At 47.8% G+C, this 27,934-nt stretch overlaps 2 protein-coding genes across 3 annotated transcripts in view; both read right to left on the bottom strand.

The window, feature by feature from the left end:
• The window catches only part of tpcn2 (two pore segment channel 2), a 51,092-nt gene extending 48,327 nt beyond the window's left edge, over positions 1-2,765 (bottom strand). Inside the window, exons 1-2 of the mRNA XM_033038702.1 lie at positions 2,585-2,765; positions 146-195 (exon numbers count right to left, since the gene is read on the bottom strand). Coding sequence (XP_032894593.1) covers positions 146-195; positions 2,585-2,726 — 192 coding nt within the window. The 5' untranslated portion in view covers positions 2,727-2,765. The remainder of the gene's footprint in view (positions 1-145; positions 196-2,584) is intronic.
• A 7,120-nt stretch (positions 2,766-9,885) lies between these two features.
• nadsyn1 (NAD synthetase 1) overlaps positions 9,886-27,934 on the bottom strand; it is a 64,120-nt gene continuing 46,071 nt past the window's right edge. The window contains exons 12-21 of one of the 2 annotated variants that reach the window (XM_033038700.1): positions 26,650-26,698; positions 22,912-23,014; positions 22,102-22,270; positions 20,895-21,030; positions 17,906-18,012; positions 16,626-16,757; positions 15,354-15,423; positions 13,246-13,374; positions 11,676-11,852; positions 9,886-10,102 (exon numbers count right to left, since the gene is read on the bottom strand). In XM_033038700.1, the coding sequence (XP_032894591.1) occupies positions 10,040-10,102; positions 11,676-11,852; positions 13,246-13,374; positions 15,354-15,423; positions 16,626-16,757; positions 17,906-18,012; positions 20,895-21,030; positions 22,102-22,270; positions 22,912-23,014; positions 26,650-26,698 (1,135 nt within the window). In that variant the 3' untranslated portion in view covers positions 9,886-10,039. The remainder of the gene's footprint in view (positions 10,103-11,675; positions 11,853-13,245; positions 13,375-15,353; positions 15,424-16,625; positions 16,758-17,905; positions 18,013-20,894; positions 21,031-22,101; positions 22,271-22,911; positions 23,015-26,649; positions 26,699-27,934) is intronic. The other variant, XM_033038701.1, reaches the window with a different exon arrangement.

The following is a 27,934-nucleotide window of genomic DNA, read 5'->3' as shown; positions in this document are numbered from 1 at the left end:
ATGGTTGGCATTGACTCAGTGGGCCGAAGGGCCTGTTTCCACGCTGCATCTCTGAACTTTCAGCTAATCCAAGGTCCCTGCTCCTCATGTTTGGAACAGATATATCCCCCCCTGAATACTGAAATAAAAATTCATCAAAACATACCTGTATCGCATCTTCAATAAATACAGCAGCTTGTTGAATGCACAGGTCATCTGTCAATTACATTTTGAAATCAATGTTGAGGTTTAACAGATGTGAAAAATAAATCCTCAAATCAGCAGAAGAGTAATTTTAGATAGGTGACCATTTCCTGACCAAACATCACCTATTCCTTTCCTCCAGAGACGCTGCCTGCCCCGCTGAGTTACTCCAGTATTGTGTGTCTATCTTCGGGTTTGACAATACTTTGGCTTTGGGCTTGGTTTCCTTGATTGAGCGCTTATCCTGGCGTTGCAGCACAAGTACTTTGTGTTTAAAATGTAATGTACAATTTGCTAATCGGGGATGTGCTCGAGTGTAGGAATACTCTGCTGGATTGCTTGCCAGGAAAGAATTTCACAGCCATTGTACCGTGCACCTGGTAAGAACAAAACAACCATCTAAGGTAGATAAAAATGCTGTGGAAACTCAGCGGGTGAGGCAGCATCTATGGAGCGAAGGAACAGGTGATGTTTCGGGTCGAGACCCTTCTTCAGAACCATCGAGGTACTTTCACGTGCGATTTGCTGAAATCAGTAAATCTTGTTTTTACAAAAGGATTTTTTTTTTTTAAATATTATAAAAGGTTACAGGTTTTTTGGCTACACATCAAATCTATAATTCTGTTACCACAGATCCATCACGACTAAACACTCAAGCACGAGACCCTGCCAGTCTGAGGAAGGGTCCTGACCCGAAACATCACCCATTCACATCCCCCAGAGATGCTGCCCAACCAGCTGAGTTACCCAAGCACTGGACCTCAACCATGCCAACCATGTTTCTGCATCTTAACTGCCCAGCGTCTGCAGCTCCTTTATATTTCAATCCTACTTCACCCAACCCTTGAGATTGTCCGGTCTTACAGAGCAAGGGATCCCATCAGATACAAGGGTCAAAGAGTCAGACAGGTTAGAAACAAGTCCTTTAGCCCAACTTGCCCACTCCGAACATGCCTCATCTACACTCGTCCCACCGGCCTGCATTTGGCCCATATCCCTCTAAACCTGTCCTATCCATGTACCTGTTTAAATGCTTCTTAAACGTTGAGATTGTACCTGCCTCAACTACCTCCTGCAACAGCTCGTTCCATACACGTACTACCCTTTGTGTGAAAAAGTTACCCCCAAGGTTCCCATTAAATCTCCCCCCCTCCCCCTCACCGTAAACCTATGTCCCCTGGTTCTTGATTCCCCCACTCTGGGCAAGAGACTGCAAATTTGCCAATGATCTTGTATACTTCTATAAGTTCACCCCTCAACCAGAGAGTGGTGAATCTCTGGAACTCCCTGCCACAGAGGGTAGTCGAGGCCAGTTCATTGGCTATATTTAAGAGGGAGTTAGATGTGGCCCTTGTGGCTAAGGGGATCAGAGGGTATGGAGAGAAGGCAGGTACGGGATACTGAGTTGGATGATCAGCCATGATCATATTGAATGGCGGTGCAGGCTCGAAGGGCCGAATGGCCTACTCCTGCACCTAATTTCTATGTTTCTATGTTTCTAATCCTCCTGCGCTTTGAGAAATAAAGTCCGAGCCTTTTCAACCTCTCCCGATAGCTCAGACCCTGGAGTCCTGGCAACAACCTCTTAAATCTTCCCTTCCCTGATGTGTAGTTATGAGGAAATATTTAACAGATTTGGCATAAAATGTGGACAAAACAGTTCCTTGGCAAAACCAAATGAAAGCAGGAGAGAGCAGTATTTGGTCTAACAGAGGGAAAACTTGAACTAGTGCCTAAAGTTTCATAATGCTGCAGGGGAAAAAACCTACATTGAGTAGGAGTTGGATATTGCTCTTCAGAAGTTGCTTAAGAGAACCTTCATAGAGCAATTAGAGACATAGGAAAATACTACTTTAATCCAGTTACAAAATGCTGGAGGAACTCAACAGGACAGGCAGCAACTCTGGAGAGATGGAATGGGTGAGGTTTCGGGTGAAGACTGAAGAATGTCAATGTCTGAAGAAGGGCCTGGACCCGAAACGTAACCCATTCCTCCTCTCCAGAGATGCTGCCTGTCCCGCTGAGTTACTCCAGCATTTCGTGTCTATCTTCGGTGTGTCTACCTGCAGTTCCTTTTCTACCGATTCTCCTGTCCTGAAAGTCGATGTGACATCTCAAGGACTGGGGAACCTTCTGACACTGCGGGGCGTGTGTCAGAAATAGTCAATCTACCTGTTCAAGACCCAGAGAGCGGACAGATTCTGCACTAATGCCTCCCTCAATGAAACGTTAAAGACATCATGTAGAGGGTGAAAGAGGGGAGAGAAGGGGGGAGGAGAAAGAGGGGAGAGAAGGGGGAGGAAATTGTTTTCTAACTTGGGGGGGTTGCCCACATTTGGACCACGCCGTCCGCGGGGGTTCCCCCACACACCCCACCCCAGGCGCGCCCCCGTGCTCGTACCCAGCTGTCCGCCAATGCTGCCGCTGCTCTGGCGGCTGCCGCTGCTGCGAGGTCCCGATGAGTCGGAGCGGCGGCTCTCCTCGTCCGCCCCGTAAACGCCCCACGATCCTCCAGCGCCCTGTATCAGCGGCTCCGTCTCCATCTGGGACCCACTGGGGGGGGGGGGGGGGGAGAAGGGGAGAGAGGGAGGGGGGAGAGAGGGAGGGGGGTGAGAGAGGGAGGGGGGAGAGAGGGGGAGGGGGAGAGAGGTGAGGGGGAGGAGAGGGAGTGGGGGATGAGAAGGGGAGGGGGGAGAGAAGGGGAGGGGGGAGAGAAGGGGAGGGGGAGGAGAGAAGGGGAGGGGAGAGAAGGGGAGGGGGAGAGAGAAGGGGAGGGGGAGAGAGAAGGGGAGGGGTAGAGAGAAGGGGAGGGGGGGAGAGAAGGCGAGGGGGAGAGAGAAGGGGAGGGGGAGAGAGAAGGGGAGGGGGGGAGAGAAGGGGAGGGGGAGAGAGAAGGGGAGGGGGAGAGCGAGGGGGAGGGGGAGAGAAGGGGAGGGGGAGAGAAGGGGAGGGGGAGAGACGGGGAGAGGAGGGAAAGAGCTGGGGTCGAGGAGAGAGTGGGGGGTTTGGGGGTGGGGGAGAGTTGCCTCCGGTCCGGGTGGTGGTCAGTGAATGGCCGCACCGCTGCAACAATCCCCACCAACAACCTCCCTTACAACTTCTTGTTTTCCAAGTTTAAAACTTAAATCCTCCGCTGGTTTGCAAAGTTGCAAGCAGGTTGGCAGTGTTTTGCAGGGAGCTGAGCTCTTCTCTTCTCTTCTCTTCTCTCCCCTGCCCCGCTCCAGGCTGCCAGCTCCCGCGGTTTTAATCCCAGCAGAAGTTTAAGACAAACATGTTTTCCTTCCTCTGCCGCAAACTTGGCATTTAAGTCCCGGGCGAGTCCAGCTTGGCAGTGCGCATGCCCGGCTGGGCTCTGGGCACCCTGGGAAGTGTAGTCCCTGTGGCCGGGTTCCGGCGTTGAGATCCCCGGGAGGCCACATGAGGTTGGACTACAACTCCCAGCCGCCTGGGGCGAGAAGTCACCTTGCTGCAGGTAACTCACCTTCTCTGTTCAATTGCAACTTAGAGTGGCGCTCCCTTCAGTCGTGCACCAGGCTTGAATAGTTGACGTATCCTCATTTAATACACAAAAATAATGCATCCTGCTGTCCAATCCCTCCTATGCTCACTTATTATTGGTAATACGAATTTCACTGTACCTGCTCCATTGGTACATGTGACAATAAACTGACCTCGCAACCTTGATTATTGCATTTTATATGCACCAAAAGAACATAACAATAGGTGCAGGAGTAGGCCATATGGCCCTTCAAGCCTGCACCGTCATTCAATGTGATCATGGCTGATCATCCCCAATCAAGGGGTATGGGGAGAAGGCAGGAACGGGGTACTGATTGGGGATGATCACACAAAGATTTTAAGACTTTTGCCTTCCATCCCAGTGAGGAGGTGCCTGGTGAACTCACTGTGGTGGATGTTAAATTTGTGTTTAATGGGTGTTTTTGTTATTTTTATTATATGTAAGACTGCAAGGCACGAAATTTCGTTCAGACCGAAAGGTCTGAATGACAATAAAGGATGCTTTGACTTTGACCCCATTCCTGCCTTCTCCTCATATCCCATGACTACGCTATTTTTTAAGAGACCTAAAACCTATACAGGTAACATGTACATATTACCTGAATAGGAATCAAGTCAAGTCACTTTTATTTCTATAGCACATTTAAAAAACAACTCTCGTTGGTTAAAGTGCTTTACATTGGTGGAGGTACTAACGTTATGAATGAAGGAATGGAAGACTTTATTGTCACATGTGACTAGGCATAGTGAAATTCTTTGCTTGCATTCCCAAATGCATACCCAATGTATACTTATCCCATAAGGAACTGCAGATGTTGGTGTAAACTGAAGATAGACGCAGAGTGCTGGAGTAACTCAGTAGGTCAGGCAGCATCTCTGGAGAGAAGGAATAGGCGACGTTTAAAGGTCGAGACCCTTCTTCAGACTGGAGAGTCGGGGGAGAGGGAAACGAGAGTGATATAGAGAGAGATAGAACAAATGAATGAAAAGTATGCAACTAATGAGAACGCTAACAGGTAAAATTGTCTGTGGAATTCTCTGCCTCAGAGGGCGGTGGAGGCAGGTTCTCTGGATGCTTTCAAGAGAGAGCTAGATAGGGCTCTTAAAAATAGCGGAGTCAGGAGATATGGGGAGAAGGCAGGAACGGGATACTGATTGGGGATGATCAGCCATGATCACATTGAATGGCGGTGCTGGCTCGAAGGGCCGAATGGCCAACTTTTGCACCTATTGTCTATTGTCTAAAATTGCAGCAGTCAGTTGTCAATATCCCTAAGGGATAGGAAAGCTGGGAGAGGGGAGAGTCAGGACAAAGCATGACTGGTAACACCAAAGATAGGCACAAGTTGTTAGAGTAACTCAGCGGGTCAGACAGCATCTCTACAGAAAACGGATAGGTGATATTTTGGGTCAGGACCCTTCTTCAGACAGGTAATAGGTGGATGCAGGCGAGGGGTGTGTTTGATAGGCGCAGATGATTGGAACAAAGGGCAGAGGTACAAGCAGTGATGTGAGACCTGATTGAATAGGTGTGTCAGGATTGAACGGGTGTCAGAGGTTATGGGGAGAAGGCAGAAGAATGAGATTGAGAGGGAAAAATAGATCAGTCATGATTGAATGGCGGAATAGATTTGATGGGCCGAATGGCCTAATTCTATACCTATCACATGATCTTGTGAATTGTGAAGCCAGTGTAGTCCAGGTAGGGCATGGGGGGAGGGGCAGAGGGGGTGAGGGTGTGGTGATGGGGAGGAGGGGTAGAGATTAGTAGAAATCACCTAAAAATTAAAAATTATACTCTTCATGGCCTAGAGGATCTCCATTATTTAATTTTTGTTCTTCAGAGGCAAGGAAAAACAATATTCATTGACAAGGTCACGTCAGCAGTTGAGACGAGGAATGGGTGGGGTGCATGAGTCACCGCAAAACAGTTCACAAACTTAATTTGTTCAGCGAGACCGAGTCTACACATGAGAGCAACGCTTCCCAATTAAAGCAAGGTCATTTCTCCAAGTAAAAAAACATGCAGTTATTGATAGATGGTCTTCTACTTGTGTATGGCGTGCACAAAGGACATTTATTGTCACATACACCAAATGGTGCAGTGAAATTTGAGTTGCCGTTGCAGCACACAAATAAAATATAGAATTTAACATTAAACATATAGAATTTAACATTAAACATAAAAAACATCCCCCCACAGCGGGATCAACGTTTCCCACTGAGAGGGAAGGCAGCAAAGTTCAGTCCAATTCCTCCATGTTTAAAGTTGTCGGACAACTTGTTCTATTTGATCTTATATTTGAGCGCCCTGGAGAGGAAAAGATTACAAAAAGTAGTAAACACTGCCCAGTCCATCATCGGCTCTGACCTTCCTTCCATCGAGGGGATTTATCGCAGTCGCTGCCTCAAAAAGGCTGGCAGTATCATCAAAGACCCACACCATCCTGGCCACACACTCATCTCTCTGCTACCTTCAGGTAGAAGGTACAGGAGCCTGAAGACTGCAACAACCAGGTTCAGGAATAGCTACTTCCCCTCAGCCATCAGGCTATTAAACCTGGCTCGGACAAAACTCTGATTATTAGTAACCACTTTCTGTTATTTGCACTACCAGTTTATTTATTCATGTGTGTATATATTTATATCATGGTATATGGACACATTTATCTGTTTTGTAGTAAATGCCTACTATTTTCTGTGTGCTTAAGCAAAGCAAGAATTTAATTGTCCTATACAGGGACACATGACAATAAACTCACTTGAACTTGAACTTGATTGTGCACGCCAGGTTGATTGCATTCGTCGAAACAGGGCGGACCACGTGAAGGTTGCAATCTCCCACCCCTTGATAGATGGTAAACAATACTGAAATCAGGCAACTGAACCATCCTACCAACATCTAGAGGGCAGTCTCTGTTTTTCACTAAACGATATTCACTTTATCATGTATCTGTACACACAGTGGATGGCTCGATTGGAATCATGCATTGTCTTTCCGCTGACTGGTTAGCAGTTGACAAAAGCTTTTCACTGTTCCGTTGGTACACGTGGCAATAAACAAAACTCAAGCTCACCGAGCGTGATTGATAGTGGAATAACACAACCTCCACCACACCACTTGTCTGGTCAGAACTCTATTGAATTGAATTGAATTTCTTTATTTGTCGTTCAAAAACAAGTTTGACCAAAATTTCGTTACCATGCAGTCATAGCAATAAAAAAAAGCAACAAACCGCACAATTACATAATTTAATAACATAAACATCTATCACAGTGACTCTCCTCCAGTGATGGAAGGTTAAAAAAGTCTTATCTCTTCCTTGCTTCTTCTCCCGCGGTCAGGCAGCCAAACTGCTGCTTCGAGGCGATCGAGGCTCCCAATATTGAAGAGGTCGATGGTGTTATAGATAAGGATGGTGGGATTTTAATTTGAAGTTTTTGTCTTTGTTTGTAAACTGCCAATACAGGCAGGTTTTGTTATGAACGCTATACTACTTTGTATGTTGGTTTCGTTATTTGAATAAAGTATTTGTAAATTTTTAAATCGAAGCCCCCGCCGGGCGATGGGAGATCTCGCGGCCGATTTTAAGCCGCGTCGGACAATGAAAGGTCCTGCCAACGGGCCGATTCAAGCCTTACGATTCAGGGCGGACAAAGCTGCTGTTGCTGGAGCTCCCGAAAATCGGTCTCCAACCAGGGACCCGAGCAGCCAAAGGAAAGCCGGCTCCCACACAAGCGACAGTGTAATCAATGACAGCGATCTCCGGGGAGATAGAACATACCTGATCAGTAAATAGAAATTCCAAACTAAAAAACAACTTTCAAGAAACATTGCCCGACCCGCCAAGTCCGAAGGAGGGTCTCGACCCGAAACGTCACCCATTCCTTCTCCCCAGAGATGCTGCCTGTCCCGATGAGATAGTCCAGCTTTTTGTGTCTACCTTATGTATTCCCCACATTTCAAGTTTAAAATTTCACAAAAATCATAGAAAAAGAACAAGACAGTGGACTTGAACTGACAATAGACAATAGACAAAGGAGTAGGCCATTTGGCCCTTCGAGCCAGCACCGCCATTCAATGTGATCATGGCTGATTGGGGATGATCAACTGAGAATTCTCATCTCCAAATACCTTGATACCATCTTGTCTCTCCCCCTGGTCCAGACCCTTCAGACCGACTGCACATCTGAGACACCTCACACATTCTACCATTCTTATAAATTCGGACCACAGTCAGGTTCAGTCTCGGTTTAGTTTATTGTCACATGTACCGAGGTACAGTGAAAAGCTTTTGTTGCGTGCTAACCAGTCAGCAGAAGGACAATACACGATTACAATCGAGCCATTTACAGTATATAGATATGTGATAAGGGAATAATGTTTAGTGCAAGGTAAAGCCAGTAAAGTCCGATCAAAGATGGTCCAAGGTTCACCAAAGTGCCAGATGGTAGCTCAGCACTGCCCTCTGGTTGTGGTGGGATGATTCAGTTGCCCGATAACAGCTGGGAAGAAACTGTCCCTCAATCTGGTGAATTTAACATAGTTGCGGATTCTTTCATGTCCATCTTAGAATGTCACGAGCCCCCAAAGGCACAATCTTGTGACCGTCAGACAGGAGTGACACACACACACACAATGGGATAGCACGGTGTTGAAGCTGGTAGAGCCACTACCTCACAGTTCCAGAAGCCCAGGTTCAATCCTGACATCGGGTGCTGTCTGTGAGGAGTTTGCATGTTCTCCCTGTCGGTTTCCTTCGGGTGCTCTGGTTTCCTCCCACGTGGCAAAGGCAGCAGGTTGATAGGTCAATTGCCAACCACTGCATAGGTGTGACCACAAAAACATAAGGCACAGGAGCAGAATTAGGCCAATCGGCCCATCGAGTCTGCTCCACCATTCGATCATGGCTGATCTATTTTTTCCCCCTCAACCCCATTCTCCTGCCTTCTCCCCGTAACCTTTGACTCCCTTACTAACCAAGAACCGATCAGCCTCCGCATTAAAAATACCCAATGACTTGGCCGCCACCATTGTTTGTGCCGTTGAATTCCACAGATTCACCAGCCTCCTGCTGAAGACATTATTCCTTCAATAAACTCTCAATTCCAAGACCTCCTCTATTGCCGCTTCTTCACCATGGACATCTTTACACCTCTTACTGACCGCCAGGACGGCCTCGGGGCTTTCTGATTCTTCCACAAACAGAAAATTATGTGCGGTTCCTTGTGTCTCGATCTCTTTGATCATTTATAATCTATGGACATCTAGAAGCCATTCGATAAGGTTCCGTGGTCAACATCAATTAAAGCTCATGACAGAGCTGGAGTAACTGAGTGAGTCAGGCAGCATCTCTGGAAGAAACGGGTTGATGACGTTTAGGGTCGAGACCCTTCTCCAGTCTGAAGAACCAAAATATCACCTATCCTTTTCTTCCAGAGATGCTGCTTGACCCACTGACTTTGTGTCTAACTTTGGCAGGACCGGATTTAGATGAAGAGAGGCCCTAGGCTATTCCACTTGTGAGGCCCCTCCCAATCCCCTATGTGAGGCCCCACCCAATCAGCATATGAAGCCTATAGTTAAATCCGGCCCTTCCAAGCCCTCCCCCCCTAGATATCGAGGCCCTAAGCTTAAGCTTGTGAAGGTTATACGTAAATCCGGCCCCGATCTTTGGCATAAAACAACATCTGTAGTTCTTTGGTCATAAAGAATAGGAGTAGAATTAGGACATTCGACCCATCAAGTCTACTCCGCCATTCAAATCATGGCTGATCGATCTACCCCTCCTAACCCCATTCTCCTGCCTTCTCCCCATAACCTCTGACACCCGTACTAATCAAGAATCTATCTATCTCTGCCTTAGAAATATCCACTGACTTGGCCTCCAGAGCCTTATGTAGCAAAGGAATCCACAGATTCACCACCATCTGGCCAAACCATGCTTGGTTCTACATGGATAGGTGATGTTTCGCGTGGGGACCCTTGTAACTCAGCGGGTCAGGCACCATCTCTGGAGAACATGGATAGATGACGTTTCGGGTCGGGACCCTTCTTCAGATCGGACTATGTCTGATCTGTTTGGGGACAGCACGCAAAACAAAACCTTGGTACAGGTGACAATAACGAAACTAAACCTAATACGTTAGTATTGCTAAAGTGAAGGAAAACAGCGAATATTATTACACTAAAAGGAAAGTATTTTAATTAAAACCAATCCTGCTATTTTTGGTCAGATGTATTAACAAGTTCTGCAGCCTGATTCTTTGAATACATTATCCAAGGAACACATGCTCCTTGGCGGAGGTTAAGAGCTCATCATTTAGCTGGCAGCATTCATTTGATCTCATTGGAAGCACCATCCGCTATATGTCCTCGAGTACTTTCCAGTCTTGTGACCTTGAAGAGAAAAAATGGAAATTACATTAGAAATAGCAATTACTAAACGTATTAAAGTTGATACTTCCACAAAAGAGTGCACACTGCAGATGCTAGTTTATACCGAAGATTGACACCAAATGCTGGAGTAACTCAGCGTATCATAGAAACATAGAAACATAGAAAATAGGTGCAGGAGTAGGCCATTCGGCCCTTCGAGCCTGCACCGCCATTCGATATGATCATGGCTGATCATCCAACTCAGTATCCCATCCCTGCCTTCTCTCCATACCCCCTGATCCCTTTAGCCACAAGGGCCACATCTAACTCCCTCTTAAATATAGCCAATGAACTGGCCTCAACTACCTTCTGTGGCAGAAAATTCCACAGATTCACCACTCTGTGTAAAAAATGATTTTCTCATCTCGGTCCTAAAAGACTTCCCTCTTATCCTTAAACTGTGACCCCTAGTTCTGGACTTCCTCAACATCGGGAATAATCTTCCTGCATCAACCCATTAGGAATTTTATAAGATCCCCCCCTCAATCTTCTGAATTCTAGCGAGTACAAGCCGAGTCTATTCAGTCTTTCTTCATATGATCAGGCAGCATCTCTGGAGAAAAAGAATGAGTGACGTTTCGGGTCGAGACCCTTCTTCAGACTGAGAGTCAGGGAAGAGGGGCACAGAGAGATATGGAACAATTTACATTTACCAAGCCAATTAACCTACAAACCTGCACGTCTTTGGAGTGTGGGAGGAAACCGAAGATCTTGGAGAAAACTCACGCAGGTCACGGGGAGAACGTACAAACTCCATACAAACAGGCACCCATAGTCAGGATCGAACCCGGGTCTCTGGCGCAGTAAGGCAGTAGATCTACTGCCGTGCCACCGTGCCGCCCTACCATTTGGCACAGCTGGGACAATAGACAATAGACAATAGGTGCAGGAGTAGGCCATTCGTCCCTTCAAGCCAGCACCGCTATTCAATGGGATCATGGCTGATCATCCCCAATCAGTACCCCGTTCCTGCCTTCTCCCCACATCCCCTGACTCCGTTATTTTTAAGAGCCCTATCTAGATCTCTCTTGAAAGCATCCAGAGAACCTGCCTCCACCGCCCTCTGAGGCCTAGAATTCCACACTCACTTCTCTCTGTGAGAAAAAGTGTTTCCTCGTCTCCATTCTAAACGAGTCACTCCATATTCTTAAACTGTGGCCCCTGGTTCTGGACTCCCCCAACATCGGAAACATGATTCCTGCCTCTAGCGTGTCCAAACCCTTAACAATCTTATATGTTTCAATGAGATACCCTCTCATCCTTCTAAACTCCAGAGTGTACAAGCCCAGCCGCTCCATTCTCTCAGCATATGACAGTCCCGCCATCCCGGGAATTAACCTTGTAAACCTACGCTGCACTCCCTCAATAGCAAGAATGTCCTTCCTCAAATTAGGGGATCAAAACTGCACACAATACTCCAGGTGTGGTCTCACTAGGGCCCTGTACAACTGACGAAACAGTCCATAGGCCAATGCAAGTCAATCTGATCATTCATGTGGCCTCTCAGACCAACCTTATTCAGCAACGGACTCACCTGGTTATTAATACACTTGAACTGCCAGGACCAGCTGGTGTTGTACAGAAATGGTCGGAGGTCAAAGCGGTTGTCATCGGGATTATAGTCCTCTGCGTGGTATGCAGGAGTCAGCGTTGTCATTTTGTGCCGGTTCATTGAATACGTGCGAAAGAAATGCTTCACTTTCTCAGCCACCTTGAAACAAATGAGTACATTGGTTGATTAGTGCAGAGGGTGGCACAGTGGCGCACTGTACAGCACCAGACACCTGGGTTAGTTATGAAAAAACCCAGCAATTTTAACAATCTTGTAGCATCAGCGCCTCTACTTCCTGAGAAGATTACGGAGAGTCGGTACGTTAAGGAGGACTCTCTCGAACTTCTACAGGTGCACAGTGGAGAGCATGCTGACGGGTTGCATCGTGGCTTGGTTCGGCAACTTGAGCGCCCGGGAGCGGAAAAGAATGCAGAAAGTTGTGACCACTGCCCAGTCCATCATCGGCTCTGACCTCCCCATCGTCGAGGGGATCTATCGCAGTCGCTGCCTCAAAAAGGCTGCCAGCATCATCAAGGACCCATACCATCCTGGCCACACACTCATCTCTCCGCTGCCATTAGGTAGAAGGTACAGGAGCCTGAAATCTGGTACATCCAGGTTCAGGAACAGCTTCTTCCCCACAGCCATCAGGTTATTAAACTCACCATCAAACATACTCAGAACTATCACAGCCTATTGCACTATATCTGTTTATTTATGTGTACAAATATGGTCTATGCTAGATAGACACACTGAACTGTTCTGTATTGTGTTTACAATATTCTGTTGTGCTGCAGCAAGCAAGAATTACATTGTCGTATCTGGGACACATGACAATAAACTCTCTCTTGACTCTTCTCTTGAATCTTCAAATCTGAAACTTGGTTGCCTTCTTCTTCTTCTTGCGTATGGCGAGCACAGCCTAAAGTTGCAGGACAACTTGTTCTATTTGATCTTATTTGATTGTGCCCGCCAGGTTGATTGCATTCGTCGAAACAGGGCGGACCACATGAAGGTTGCAATCTCCCGCCAACTCAGTCGCCAATATCTTTAAACACTTTTCAGTTAGAGTGTGAGACTTTCGTAAAGAGCCTCACCTATAATTGAAGGCAGGTAAGAGTTGGTCTTGGCACGATGTTCGGCACAGGCGTTGTGGGCCGAAGGGCCTGTTCCTGACCTATGCTCTATGTAGAGTATCCTCCAAGATGGCGCCCAAGCCAGGTGACTATTTGCGTGCGATCCACAGAAGCAGATCTACAATCACATATAACAATCGCTCCACACTCTTAAATCTGCAGATTGCTCGATTGTAATCATGTGTTGTCTTTCCACAGGCTGGTTGGCACGCAACAAAGGCTTCTCACTGTACCTCATGTGCACGTGACATTAAATTAAACGGAACTGTGGTTAGAAAACACATGACCCGGTACAACACTAAAAGTGCATGTGGAAAGATTTTACAGAGTTTTTTTCTCTCAAATTTATAATGACATTTTCCGTCCACTTACAAGTACTTGCAAGGGTTGAGAAGTTAGTGCAATGTGAGGCTGACCTGTCGAGGAGTGCAGATGGCTTTCCACATGTGGATTAGTTTGCAGAACATGCTGTAAGGGCCACACTTGGCGATCTTCCTGAGTTTTCCAAACACCGATAGCTCTGCGTACGTCATCCCCATGTCAGCCTGTGCGGAAAAGGATTGGTGCTTTGTGAACCATGTGCTTTATGTGGAAATGGAAATCCAACCAGTCTACAAGGTAGACACAAAAAATACTACAGATGCTGGTTTACAGAAAAAGACACCAGTTGCATAACTCAGCGGGTCGTGCAGTATCATTAGAAGACATGGAAAGGAGACATTTTCAATAGACAATAGACAATAGGTGCAGGAGTAGGCCATTTGGCCCTCCGAGCCAGCACCACCATTCAATGTGATCATGGCTGATCATCCACAATCAGTACCCTGTTCCTGCCTTCTCCCCATATCCCCTGACTCCGCTATTTTTAAGAGCCCTATCTAGCTCTCTCATGAAAGCATCCAGAGAACCTGCCTCCACCGCCCTCTGAGGCAGAGAATTCCACAGACTCACCACTCTCTGTGAGAAAAAGTGTTTCCTCGTCTCCGTTCTAAATGGCTTACCCCTTATTCTTAAACTGTGGCCCCTGGTTCTGGACATCCCCCAAAATCGGGAACATGTTTCCTGCCTCTAGCGTGTCCAAACCCTTAATAATCTTATATGTTTTCTTCGGACTGGAGAATGGAGGGAGATGACGGAACTTTCATTGCCTTCCCTCACAGTGAAGGGTGGGAGAGAGACGGGATGCAAGGGTTACTTGAAGTTGGAGGAATCAATATTCGTACCGCTGGGTTGCCCAAGTTAAAGGTAGACACAAAATGCTGGAGTAACTCAGCGGGACAGGCAGCATCTCTGGAGAGAAGGAATGGTTGACGTTTCAGGTCGAGACCCTTCTTCAGACTGATGTCAGGGGAGGGGGCGGGTCAGAGATAGAATGTAGTCGGAGACAGTAGGACTGGTGGGAGAACTGGGAAGGGGGAGGGGATGGAGAGGGAAAGCAAGGGCTATCTGAAGTTAGAGAAGTCAATGTTCATACCGCTGGGATGTAAACTACCCAAGTGAAATATGAGGTGCTGTTCTTCCAATTTGCGCTGGGTGACAATGGAGTGACAATGGAGGAGGCCCAGAACAGAAATGTCAGATTGGGAATGGGAGGGGGAGTTGAAGTGAGGGGCCACCGTGAGATCAGGTAGGTTAAGACGGACTGAGCGGAGGTGTTCAGCGAAATGATCGCCGAGCCTGCGCTTGGTCTCGCCGATGTAGAGAAGTTGACACCTGGAACAGCGGATACAGCAGATGAGGTTGGAGGAGGTGCAAGTGAACCTCTGCCTCACCTGGAAAGACTGTTTGGGTCCTTGGATGGAGTCGAGGGGGGAGGTAAAGGGACAGATGTCGCATCTCCTGCGGTTGCAGGGGAAAGTACCCGGGGAGGGGGTGGTTTGGGTGGGAAGGGACGAGTTGACCAGGGAGTATCGGAGGGAACGGTATCTGCGGAAAGCAGAAAGCGGTGGAGACGGGAAGATGTGGCCTGTAGTGGGATCCCATTGGAGGTGGTGAAACTGTTGGAGGATTATATGCTGTATGCGACGGCTGATGGGGTGGAAGGTTAGGACAAGGGTCACTGGGGGGAGGGGGAGTAAGAGCGGAGCTGCGGGATATCGAGGAGACCCTAGTGAGAGCCTCATCTACAATGGAAGAGAGGAACCCCCGTTCCCTCAAGAATGAGGACATCTCCGATGCCCTGGTATGGAAAACCTCATCCTGGGCTCAGATGTGGCGTAGACGGAGGAATTGTGAGTCCTTACAGGAAGCAGGGTGGGAAGAAGTGTAGTCAAGAGAGCTATGGGACTGGGTAGGTTTGCAGTAGATGTCGGTCAGTAATCTGTTTCCTGTGATGGAGGCGGTTTGCCCCAAGCTAAAGATGTACTTCGGCAGACGTAACAATAAGCTAAACAAACAATGTACAATATGTCTGCCCTTAACATTACTGTTGGATGCTGCTTCTTATATTTATACAGCAGCATCATTAATGCTAATTATACAACATCGGAGGTTGCTGGAAATTCAAGATGTCAGACACAATCACCTCGTCCGTCTGCGCGATCTGTCCCTCTGCCAGTGGCTCCAGTTCTGCAGTTGGTGGAGCGGACATTATGCTGCAACAGAGCAACACAACGGCACCTTAATAACACCGCACAGTGCAAGGGCCAAAGTATAAAACTATGAGAGGCATAGACAGGGTAGACAGTCAGAACCTTCTCCCTGGGATGGAAAAATCAAATGATACCTTTGAAGATGAGAGGGGCAAAGTCTAATGGAGAAAGATACGTAGAAAGTGGTAAACCCCCCCCCCCACCCCCCCAGACAATAGACAATAGGTGCAGGAGTAGGCCATTCGGCCCTTCGAGCCAGCACCGCCATTCAATGCGATCATGGCTGATCATCCCCAATCAGTACCCCGTTCCTGCCTTCTCCCCACATCCCCTGACTCCGCCATCTTTAAGAGCCCTATCTAGCTCTCTCTTGAAAGTATCCAGAGAACCTGCCTCCACCGCCCTCTGAGGCAGAGAATTCCACAGACTCACGACTCTCTGTGTGAAAAAGTGTTTCCTCGTCTCCATTCTAAATGGCTTACCCCTTATTCTTAAACTGTGGCTCCTGGTTCTGGACTCCCCCAACAGCGGGAACATGTTTCCTGCCTCTAGCGAGTCCAAACCCTTAATAATCTTATATGTTTCAATAAGATCCCCCTCTCATCCTTCTAAACTCCAGAGTGTACAAGCCCAGCCACTCCATTCTCTCAGCATATGACAGTCCCGCCACCACGGGATGAAGTGATCAAATGCGAGAGGGCATAGCTTTAAGGTGAGAGGGGCAATGTTTTAAAGAGATGTGCGGGACAAGTTTTGTTTTTACACAAAGGGTGGTGAGTGCCTGGAACAAGCTGCCAGGGGTGGTGGTGGAGGCAAATAGAATAGTGGCATCTAAAAGACTGAAATCGGCCAAGGACATTCGGGGAATGGAGGGAAATGGACCATGTGCGGGTGGGCGAGAGATTGTCTTGGCATGTTTGGCACAGACATTGTGGGCTGAAGGGCCTGTTCTCGTGCTGGACTGTTCTGTTCCCCCATTTGCCATTATAAACCCAAAGTAAATCTACATCCCAAGTACAACATTTTTTGACAGAACGTTTAAGAAACAGGTACATGGATAGGACGGATTTAGCGGGATTGGTGGCCAAACGCAGGCAGGTGGGACTAGTGCAGATGGGACCTGTTGGTTGGCTGAGGCAAGTTGGGTGAAAGGGCCTGTTTCCACGCTGTGTTTATGACTCTATGCCACCACAACACTTTGTTACCTTCGGAGAGCAGTGAGCTGGAAGTTTTCAATGCAATACTGGATAAAGTTCCTGAGGTCAGCCTTGCTGATGCCACCGATGGGGTTGATATCGGCACTGGAGCAATCATACTTGGTCATGTATCCTCGGAGGCTGTAAGAGATCATTTCAGTAAGGCTTAGGAAACATGTCCACCAATCTCTTCACAAAGATAGACACAAAATGGTGGAGTAACTCAGCTGGTCGGCCAGCATGTTGTTTAAGAAGGAACTGCAGATGCTGGAAAATCGGTGGTACACAAAAAAGCTGGAGAAACTCAGCGGGTGCAGCAGCATCTATGGAGCGAAGGAAATAGGCAACGTTTCGGGCCGAAACCCTTCTTCAGATGAGACTCACACTATCAGTGAAGAAGGCTCTCGACCCGCAACGTCAACTATTCCTTTTCTGCAGAGATGCTGCCTGACCCGCTGAGTTACTCCAGCATTTTGTGCCTATCTTCAGTGTAAACCAGTATCTGCAGTTCCTTCCTGCACATCTCCACAAGGATACCTGGTATTTTATTTCAACTGTTCAAAGGCTCCTCATGTTTGCACTCACAGTTCCGTGTCTCTGCTTTGGTTAATTTCAAAGTTAACACCACTGCTTATCCAGTCCCATCACTGACCACACTGATAATGTCGTTGCTTCTCCAGACCCACCACAGGGACTGGAGTGCCAGGTACATCATGCCCGCCCACAAGATATATATTGCTCTCGGACGGCACAGCAGTAGACTTGCTTCTTTACAGCGCCAGAGACCCGGGTTCGATCCTGACTACGGGTGCTGCCTGTATGGAATTTGTACGTTCTCCCCGTGATCTGCGTTGGTTTTCTCCGGGTGCTCTGGTTTCCTCCCACACTCCAAAGGCGTACAGATTCGTAGGTTAATTGGCTTCGGTAAAAATTGTAAATTGTCCCTGGTCAAGAAGGACCTGCAGATGCTGGAAAATCGAAGGTAGACAAAATTGCTGGAGAAACTCGGCGGGTGAGGCAGCACCTATGGAGCGAAATAAATATGAAATATTTCCTTCGCTTCATAGATGTTGCCGCACCCGCCGAGTTTCGCCAGCAATTTTATCTACCTTAAATTGTCCCTGGTTTGTGTAGGGTAGTGCTAGCGTACGGGGTGATCGCGGGTCGGCACCGACCCGATGGGCCGAAGGGCTTGTTTCTGCGCCCTATCTGTAGAGTCTAAATACTCGGTTTCTTCCACCACAGAAGCTGCCTGATCTGCGGAGAATTTCCGTCTGTTTTCATCTCACCTCTCGTCCACATTGGCTGATCCAAGAACCAACAACCCTCCAGGTTTTCCAGAAGTCCATAAACTCAACTGAGCGAAGAGGTAAGCCAGCACCATCCGGATTCTCGCCTTTAACGCACAAGAAAAACCAGGAAAGGATTATTCTATAGACACAAGGAACTGCAGATGCTGGTTTACAATTAGTTCACAAGTCATAGCAGCAGAATTAGGCCATTTGGTCCATCTTAGAATAAAGGGGAGGCCATTTAAGACTGGGGTGAGAAAAAACTTTTTCACCCAGAGAGTTGTGAATTTGTGGAATTCCCTGCCACAGAGGGCAGTGGAGGCAAAATCACTGGATGGATTTAAGAGAGAGTTAGATAGAGCTCTAGGGGCTAGTGGAGTCAAGGGATATGGGGAGAAGGCAGGCACGGGTTATTGATTGGGGATGATCAGCCATGATCACAATGAATGGCAGTGCTGACTCGAAGGGCCGAATGGCCTCCTCCTGCACCTATTTTCTATGTTTCTATGTTTCTATGAGTCTACTCTGTCATGTAATCACAGCTGATCTATCTTTCTCTCTCAACCCCATTCTCCTGCCTTATCCCCACAACCCTCGACACCTCCATAAAGGCCACAAACCAACTCGAGTAACTCAGCGGGCCAGGCAGCATCTCTGGAGAACTTGGGGAAAGTGACGTTTCAGATCGGAAAACGCCACCCTTCTTCAGACTGATGATGATGGTGGTGGGGTAGGGGAGGGACACACCCTGGAAGAGAGGATAAGCAAGACAAAGACTGGCGAGTGATAGGTGGATATGGATGAGGGGGGTAGGTGGTTTAATGGGCAGACGGTTGGGCAAAGGTCCGAATGAAAAGACTAAAAATGTGAGATGAGGATTGAAGAGGTGCGAGTTGTGAAGCCAGAGGAAGGAATATAGGTGGGGGGTGGGGGGGGAATTGGTGTGTGTCCAGGTGGGGCACAAGGAAGAGAGGGTGAGGGGGAGGGAAGGGGGTGCTGTTTGTAGGAAGGAACTGCAGATGCTGGTTTAAACCGAAGATAGACACAAAAAGCTGCAGTTATTAATTCCTTAATAATCTTATATGTTTTCAATGAGAATCCCTCTCATCCTTGTAATTTCCAGAGTATACAAGCCCAGTCGCATGATCTTATACACCACAATGATACACCTCAATAAACAATAGACAATAGGTGCAGGAGTAGGCCATTCGGCCCTTTGAGCCAGCATCACCATTCAATATGATCATGGCTGATCATCCCCAATCAGTACCCCGTTCCTGCTTTCTCCCCATATCCCCTGACTCCGCTATCTTTAAGAGCCCTATCTAGGTCTCTCTTGAAAGTGTCCAGAGAACTGGCTCCGCTGCCCTCCGAGACAGAGAATTCGCACCCCCTCTTTCTCCTGCACTACAAGTTATAAAGTCTTAAGCCCCTGTCCCACTTAGGAGACTAAACAGCAACCTCTGGTGACCTTGCTCACCATCCAAAAAAAATCAAGGTCGAGGTGACCTGTAACCTCCTACCACCTCCCTCGCACATGTTGAAAACCCTCCTCGACAATGAAGAAAACGGGCTTCGACTAGACCTGCCACTAAAAAATGATCGATTTTTAGGACGGCAACCTATTTTTATTTGAGGCCGGTTTTAATCATGATGAAAAAATAGCAGCAACCTAGATGAAGCCTCGACCACGTGGAAACCACTTTCGACCATTAGGGAGAGTGACCAAAACCTCCGGAGACCTCATGGAAACTTTGGGTGGCGGGCAAGGTCACCAGAGGCTCCTAAATGGGACAGAGGCTTTAGCATGCCCAGCCCTTCCCTGCAGCTCAGGCCATTGAATTGCATCCAATAGCATAGTTTTGCATTCCTGATTTGCCTGTATATTCAAATCTTACACTAAGGCAGGTAATCAGCATTAAATGGAAAAACTCCACTTTAAACAAATCCCTGGCCTGCTCAACCTCTCCCCACAGCTCCTGGCAACTATCTTAGAAACATAGAAACATAGAAAATAGGTGCAGGAGTAGGCCATTCGGCCCTTCGAGCCTGCACCGCCATTCAATATGACCATGGCTGATCATCCAACTCAGTATCCTGTACCTGCCTTCTCTCCATACCCCCTCCCTTTAGCCACAAGGTCCACATCTAACTCCCTCTTAAATATAGCCAATGAACTGGCCTCAACTACCTTCTGTGGAAGAGAATTCCACAGATTCACCACTCTCTGTGTGAAAAATGTTTTTCTCATCTCGGTCCTAAATGATTTCCCTCTTATCCTTAAACTGTGACCATCTTCTCTGCACCCTTTCCATTCCAGCTTAAAGTTAATTATTAAAAGACTCTCATACCATTCATACTCATTATTGTATATCAAGTAGATTTTTCATCTTTTCATCACAGGAAATATACTTTTTCATAGAAACATAGAAAATAGGTGCAGGAGGAGGCCATTTGGCCCTTCGAGCCAGCACCGCCATTCATTGTGATCATGGCTGATCGTCAATCAATAACCCGTGCCTGTCTTCTCCCCATATCCCTTGATTCCACTGGCCCCTAGAGCTCTATCTAACTCTCTCTTAAATCCATCCAGTGATTTGGCCTCCACTGCCCTCTGTGGCAGGGAATTCCATAAATTCACAACTCTCTGGGTGAAAACGTTTTTTCTTACCTCAGTCCCAAACGGCCTCCCCTTTATTCTAAGACTGTGGCCCCTGGTTCTGGACTCGCCCAACATTGGGAACATTTTTCCTGCATCTAGCTTGTCCAGTCCTTTTATTATTTTATATGTTACTATAAGGTTCCCCCCCTCGTCCTTCTAAACTCCAGTCTTTTCAATCTTTCCTCATATGACAGTCCCACCATCCCAGGGATCAATCTCGTGAACCTACGCTGCACTGCCTCAACCACAAACTGGTGGGTATTAAGCCCCCATGGTCATCTATCACGCGCGCCACGGGCAGAGAATCAATTGGCCCCTTAGTACCTGCAGATTCTGGAGCGCGAGGTTCTCCCTGGTGCAGCCTCCGTGCACCGTAAACTGCGGCGATTTGCCGGTGACCAGATTGAAAATCGTGATCAGTGCTTTCACCGCAGAGTCAATGTTGAGGTTGATGTGATGGCTGGAAGAACGAAAAGAGAGAATACTGACATTAAATGCAACATAATGTGCGATGATATTTTACAACAAAAAGGGACGCCTCTTGCTTTTGCAGTGAATGGATTTTCATCACCACTCACTGAGCTGTTGGTGAAGCGTGCCCGAGTTTTATTTCAATATATTTTATATTTCCTTGCACGGAGAAGGTGGTTATTCAGCCCATTGAGTCCACGCCAGCTCAGAGTAATCAGATGAATCCAATGTTTTACTCTACATCCAATTCTCTCTCAGGTGCCCAGCAGGGCGGCACGGTGGCGCAGCGGTGGAGTTCCTGCCTTACAACACCAGGGACCCAGGTTCGATCCTGACTGCGGGTGCTGTCCGTGCGGAGTTTGCACGTTCTTCTCTGTGACCGCGTGGGTTTTCTCCGGGTGCTCCGGTTTCCTTCCACGCTGCAAAGACGTGCAGGTTTGTAGGTTATTTGGCTTCGGTAAATTGCCCCTGGTGTGCCGAATGTGAAATTGGGATAACATAGAACTAGGAATGAGTGATTGTCGGTCGGTGTTGACTCGATGGGCCGAAGGGCCTATTTCTACACTGTATCTCTACACTAAACAGCACCCTGATTCTCCTTTCACCCCACCTACACAGCAGGACAGGCAGCGTCTCTGGTGGAAAGGACAGGTGAAGTTTCGGGACAAAGCCTTTCTTCAGACTCCAATCTCCAGAGATGCTGCCTGGTCCTCCGAGTCACTCCAGCACTCCGTGTCTTTTTTTGTAAATCGATTCATGCAGTTCCTCGTTCACCTGATCTTCACATTTCACCCCAGTCTGAAGAAGGGTTCCGACCCAAAACATCTTATATCCGTTTTCCTCCGCAGATGCTGCCTGACCTACTGAGTTCTTCCAGCACTTTGTTTTCTTCCTCTCAAGATTCCATCATCTGCAGTGTCTTGTGCTTCGAGCAAGCTGAACTCAGCAATTGTAGTCTCAAAGACAAGGGGTCATTTGTTTGCGATGCTGTACAGTCACAAGGTTCAGCCCCCGTGGCTAATGAATGGCCCAATCCCGCACATTATGTGCATCCACTCACCTGCCGATTTGCTCAGCCAGCTCTTTGGCCCGTCTGCAAGTATCCTGGGATGAGTTCTCACTGGCCATGTAGCAAGTGGTAAAGACACGTCGGCAGAAGTCCCGAGGGTCCTTGGGAACGTAACCATGGTCACTCACCATCCTCCGCGCATCCGCCAGCACCTGCTCATCTGATCGGATGTAACAGAACGTTTCAGAGCAAATGCACAGTTAACGATCGTCAACTATCTGTCTTCAACAATAGTATTCTGCAGAAAATTGTTCAACTGTTTTTGAGAGGGAGGGGAGGGAGAGAGGGGGAGGGAGAGAGGGGGTGAGAGGGAGAGGGGGAGAGAGGGAGAGAGGGAGATGGAGAGAGGGAGAGGGAGAGAGGGAGAGGGAGAGGGAGAGAGGGAGAGGGAGAGAGGGAGAGGGGGAGAGAGAGGGGGAGAGAGAGGGAGAGGGGGGGAGGGGGAGAGGGAGGGTGAGGGGGAGAGAGAGGGGGGGAGAGAGGGGGGGAGAGAGGGGGGGAGAGAGGGGGGAGAGAGGGGGGCAGAGAGGGGGGGAGGGGAGAGAGAGAGGGGGGAAGTGAGGGGGCGAGATAGGGGGGGTGAGAGGGGGGGAGGGAGGGGGGGTGAGAGGGGGGGAGGGGGGGAGAGGGAGAGGGAGAGAGCGAGGGGGAGGGAGGGAGAGAGAGAGGGAGAGAGAGAGAGAGAGGGAGAGAGAGAGGGAGGGAGGGAGAGAGAGAGGAAGAGGGGGGGAGGGGGAGAGAGGGAGGGATGGAGCAACGAGGAGGTTAAATGGAAAGAAATGGATCCCCAAAGTTACTTACTTCCGTTAGATACAGCAAAACACACTTGGCGACACATGGAATAGACCAGGCAGGCAGTGGCTGAGCTATCTATCCCCCCACTGAGAGGGAGAAAAAAGCCCGCCTGTGGACACAGAGTAAAAAAGGATGAAGAGGCACAAGCAACAAGCAAGGAGCACCTTTTCTCCGGAGATGCTGCCTGACCCACTGAGTTAATCCAACACTTTGTGTGTCTTTGTTTTTGTAAACCAGCATGTGCAGTTTAGTTCAGTTTAGGTGTACTTTAATTTAGGTTAGAAATCCAGCGCAGAAACAAGCCCTTCAGCCTGCCCACTAACCAGCGACCCCCACACGCTAACGCCAACACTATTCGACACAGAGGGAGAATTTACAATTATACCAGACCAATTAACCTACAAATCAGTGTGCCGGAGGAACCCAGCGAGTCAAACAGCATTTGTGAACGGAAAGGATTTTGGTCAACATTTTGGGTCAAACCCCGTTCTGATGCAGGATTAGTCTTTTAGTGTAGAGATGCAGCATGAAATGGCCCTGCTGCTGACCGAGTCCATGCCGACCATCGATCGCCCGTTCACACACGTTCTACGGTTTTTCACTTTCTCATCCACTCGCCACACATTAGCGGGCAATTTTGCAGAGGACCAATTAACCTTGGTCCTTGGTACAGAGTTTGTACGTTTCTCCCCGTGACCTGCATGGGTTTTCTCCAGGATCTCTGGTTTCCTCCCACACTCCAATGACATACAGGTTTGTAGGTGAATTGGCTTTGGTAAAAATGTGACCTTCAAGTCTGCACATCTTTGGGATGTGGGAGGAAACAGGAGCACCCGGAGGAAACCCACGCGGCCACAGGGAGGCACGTGCAAACTCTACACAGACAGCACCAATAGTTTCTTCCCAACAGTATCAGGCAACTAAACCATCCTATCACCAGCCAGAGAGTGGCCCTGACCTACCATCTACCTCATTGGAGACCCTCGGACTATCTTTAATCGGACTTTATCTTGCACTAAATGTTATTCCCTTCATCCTGTAACTTTTTACGGCTTCATTGGCAAGAGACAAGACAAGAGACATTTATTGTCACATGTACCAACTGGTACAGTGAAATTTGGCGAGTGGATGAGGAAGTGTAGTCTTTTCGCTGTCTGGATAGCACGCAACAAGAAAGCTTTTCACTGGACCCCAGCACACGTGACAATAGTGAACTACACTAAACCCCCGAGATCAGGATCGAACCTGGGTCTCTGGTGCTATGAGGCAGCGACTCTACCAGCTGCGCCACTGTGCCACCTATCATTATGTTCGCAAAGGAAAAAGGTACCGAGACGTGAAACTATAATCGCCAGTGATCTTGAGGAGTCTTTTTTTAGTTCAGTTTAGAGATACAGAGTGGATACAAGCCGTTTGGACCACCGGGTCCACACCGACCAGCGATCCCCGCACACCAACACACTAAGGACAATTTTACATTCATACCAATTCACCTACAAACCTGTACGTCTTTGGAGCGTGGGAAGGAACCGAAGATCTTGGAGAAAACCTACGCTGGTCACGGGGAGAGCGTACAAACTCCGTGCAGACAGCACCGGTAGTCAAGATCGAACCCGAGTCTCTAGCAACACGAGGCAGTAACTCTACCGCTGCGCCACTGTGCTGCCCATCTGAGTCGTTCCCAGCACAATCTGTTTTTATTTTCAATTTCCAGGAGCTGCAACATTTTTGATTTTCAACTGGTAGAGAGGCATGATGGCAATAAATGTTGAGAATTTGAGAATTGACGTTTGAGAATTTGATGGTGCAGTGAAACACCGCTTACACAAGGAGGCGCTGTAGCACCAAATATTAGCATCGCATCGCACCACAGAGACTGCCTCACAGCACCAGGGACCCAGGTTCGATCCCGACCACGGGCGCAGAGTTTGTACGTTCTCCCCGTGACCTGCGTGGGTTTTCTCCAGGATCTCTGGTTTCCTCCCACACTACAATGACATACAGGGTGGTAGGTGAATTGGCTTTGGTAAAATTGTAACATTGTCCCGAGCACGCAGGATAGTATTAGTGTGCGGGGTGATCGCTGGTCGGCACAGACTCGGTGGGCCGAAGGGCCTGTTTCCGCACTATAATGTCTAGAGTCTAAAGTCTAATTAGTCAGCTTAGTTCATTGTCCAGTATCACACAGTTAAACCTACTCTGGTGAAAACGCCTAAGAGTTTCAGAAGGAACTGCAGATGCTGGAAAATCAAGTCAAGTCAAGTCAAGTTTATTTGTCACATACACATACGAGATGTGCAGTGAAATGAAAGTGGCAATGCTCGCGAACTTTTGTGCAAAAGACAAACAACCAAACAAACTATAAACACAATCATAAACACACATATTCTTTTACATAATAAATAATGGAAGGAAAAACGTTCAGTAGAGTTAGTCCCTGGTGAGATTGGCGTTTACAGTCCGAATGGCCTCTGGGAAGAAACTCCTTCTCAACCTCTCCGTTCTCACCGCATGGCAACGGAGGCGTTTGCCTGACCGTAGCAGCTGGAACAGTCCGTTGCAGGGGTGGAAGGGGTCTCATGATATTGTTGGCTCTGGAGTTGCACCTCCTGATGTATAGTTCCTGCAGGGGGGCAAGTGAAGTTCCCATAGTGCGTTCGGCCGAACGCACTACTCTCTGCAGAGCCTTCTTGTCCTTGGCAGAGCAATTCCCAAACCAGATGGTAATGTTCCCGGACAAGATGCTTTCCACCGCCGCTGCGTAGAAGCACTGGAGGATCCTCGGAGACACTCTGAATTTCCTCAATTGTCTGAGGTGGTAAAGGCGCTGGAGACAAAGATGCTGGAGAAACTCAGCGGGTGAGGCAGCATCTATGGAGCGAAGGAAATGGGCAACGTTTTGGGTCAAGACCCTTCTTCAAACTGAGGTGAGGGGGGGGGGGGGGGGGCGGGAAGAAGAAGGGAAGTGGTGGAGCCAGTGGGCTGAGGGAGAGCTGAGAAGGGGAGGAGAAAGTAGGGACTACCTGAAGTTGGAGAAGTCAATGTTCATACCGCTGGGGTGCAAACTGCCCAAGCGAAATATAAGGTGCTGCTCCTCCAATTTACTGTGGTCCTTACTTGGCCATGGAGGAGGCCCAGGACAGAAAGGTCGGATTCCGAATGGGAGGGGGAGTTGAAGTGCTGAGCCACCGGGAGATCAGGTTGGTTATTGCGAACCGAGCGGAGGTGTTGGGCGAAGCGATCGCCAAGCCTATGCTTGGTCTCACCCATGTAGAGCAGCTGACACCTAGAGCAGCGGATGCAATAGATGAGATTGGAGGAGGTGCAGGTGAACCTCTGCCGCACCTATTTCCTTCGCTCCATAGATGCTGCCTCACCCGCTGAGTTTCTCCAGCATTTTTCTCTACCTGGTGAAAATGCCTCTGTTCAAGCCTGCAAATTGTGGTCTCACATGGGCGACATTCGAACCTATGTTAAACGGCACGGTGGCGCAGCGGTAGAGTTGCTGCCTTACAGCGCCAGAGACCCGGGTTCCATCCTGACGGCGGCTACTACATTCTGACTTGTCGCAGTACAACATTATAATCAATATCATTTTATGCTACGCCTTCCCTAACTTTAGTTTTAGCTTCAGAGATACAGCGCAGAAACATGCCCTTCGGACCACTGAGTCTGCGCCGACCAGCGATCCCCGTACATTTAAGGCAATCCTACACACACTGGGATATCCTCACGTTGACATACCTGTGAACTTCGCCGGAGGTAGTCCCAGAGCCAGCACGCCGGTCCAAGGCTGCATGAAACATGAATAAGAGATAATGAACAACACAATTGTGCGATTCAATTGAGATACATTGGACATAAAAGAACAAATAGATGGCACGGTGGCGCAGCGGCAGAGTTGTCGCCTTACAATAGCAATGTTACAAAATTTTGAGATTTTAAAAATCAAGTCTGTAATTTATCCCATCAGATAAAGCATAAAAAGAAGTTTAATTTGACACCTAATTCACTTTCATATCTCAAGTATTTAAAAAGTTATGGCCATTTTCATACTCGGAAATTAGCATCTTGTTCCCTATTGATTTTCTATGGACATAACAAAAAAGCTGTGATCGTGGGCAGTCAAAAGCCCATAACCTTCTTAAAAATTAAGAGAACTGAATGAAATTTTCAGTTATCGTAGATTGAACCATTCTGAAACAAATATAAAATAATCTTACTTGGATGTCCTGAAATTAAAGCATATAATTAGTTAGTTACCCAAGTGTAGCTAATTTCAAACTTCAATTACTAGATCTAAACATCTATCCATTTCTTAATAAATGATTAACATTTTTAAATAGCCTAAGTGTCCAAATAATATTCATAAATAATTCACAATAAAACATGATTTTAAAATCTCATTTACATTAATTTATAGGCCAAATGGAAGGAATTTAGTGTTCAATTGCTGTAAATTAAAGTCCATTTTAAATCAGCTTTCTAGTGGGATCCTGTGAACGCGCTGGTTTAGAACGTTCACATTGTGGTAGATTTGTGCCCTCAAATGCCCAGAAAAATACTGCGAGATATAATGGGCCCAAAATGAGCTACTCGCAATATTAAACTTTGTATAAAGGGATCTTAAGAAGCCCTTTTTAATGTAAAAATAAGCAGCCTACCTTCAATTGTTTGCTCTTGAGACCCTGACAGCTGCCGGTGGTCGTGGGTTTAGAGATTGATTTTTAAACTACTATAACTATTATACGAGGCCTTTAAAACTAATAATAGCTTTTGCGACGGGGTCTTCCAGCGATTTTTCGTTAATAATTAACTAGGCTGAAGATCTTCGATTTGAACAGCCTAGAGAAAATCGCGTTTTAAACCCGCCCCCCTCTAAACGGCGCCAACATCGCGCACACCCGCAGCGACAGATTTTCAGCGACGCTTCAGGTAGGCTTTGCAACATGCCTACTTACAACACGAGAGACCCGTGTTCCATCCTGATTACAGCTGCTTGTATGTACGGAGTTTGTACGTTCTCCCC

The sequence above is a fragment of the Amblyraja radiata genome, chromosome 20 (genome assembly GCF_010909765.2).
Source record: "Amblyraja radiata isolate CabotCenter1 chromosome 20, sAmbRad1.1.pri, whole genome shotgun sequence".
NCBI lineage: Eukaryota > Metazoa > Chordata > Chondrichthyes > Rajiformes > Rajidae > Amblyraja > Amblyraja radiata.
The sequence above is the reverse complement of the archived record's forward strand: the minus strand, read 5'-3'. Positions and strand labels throughout refer to the sequence as shown.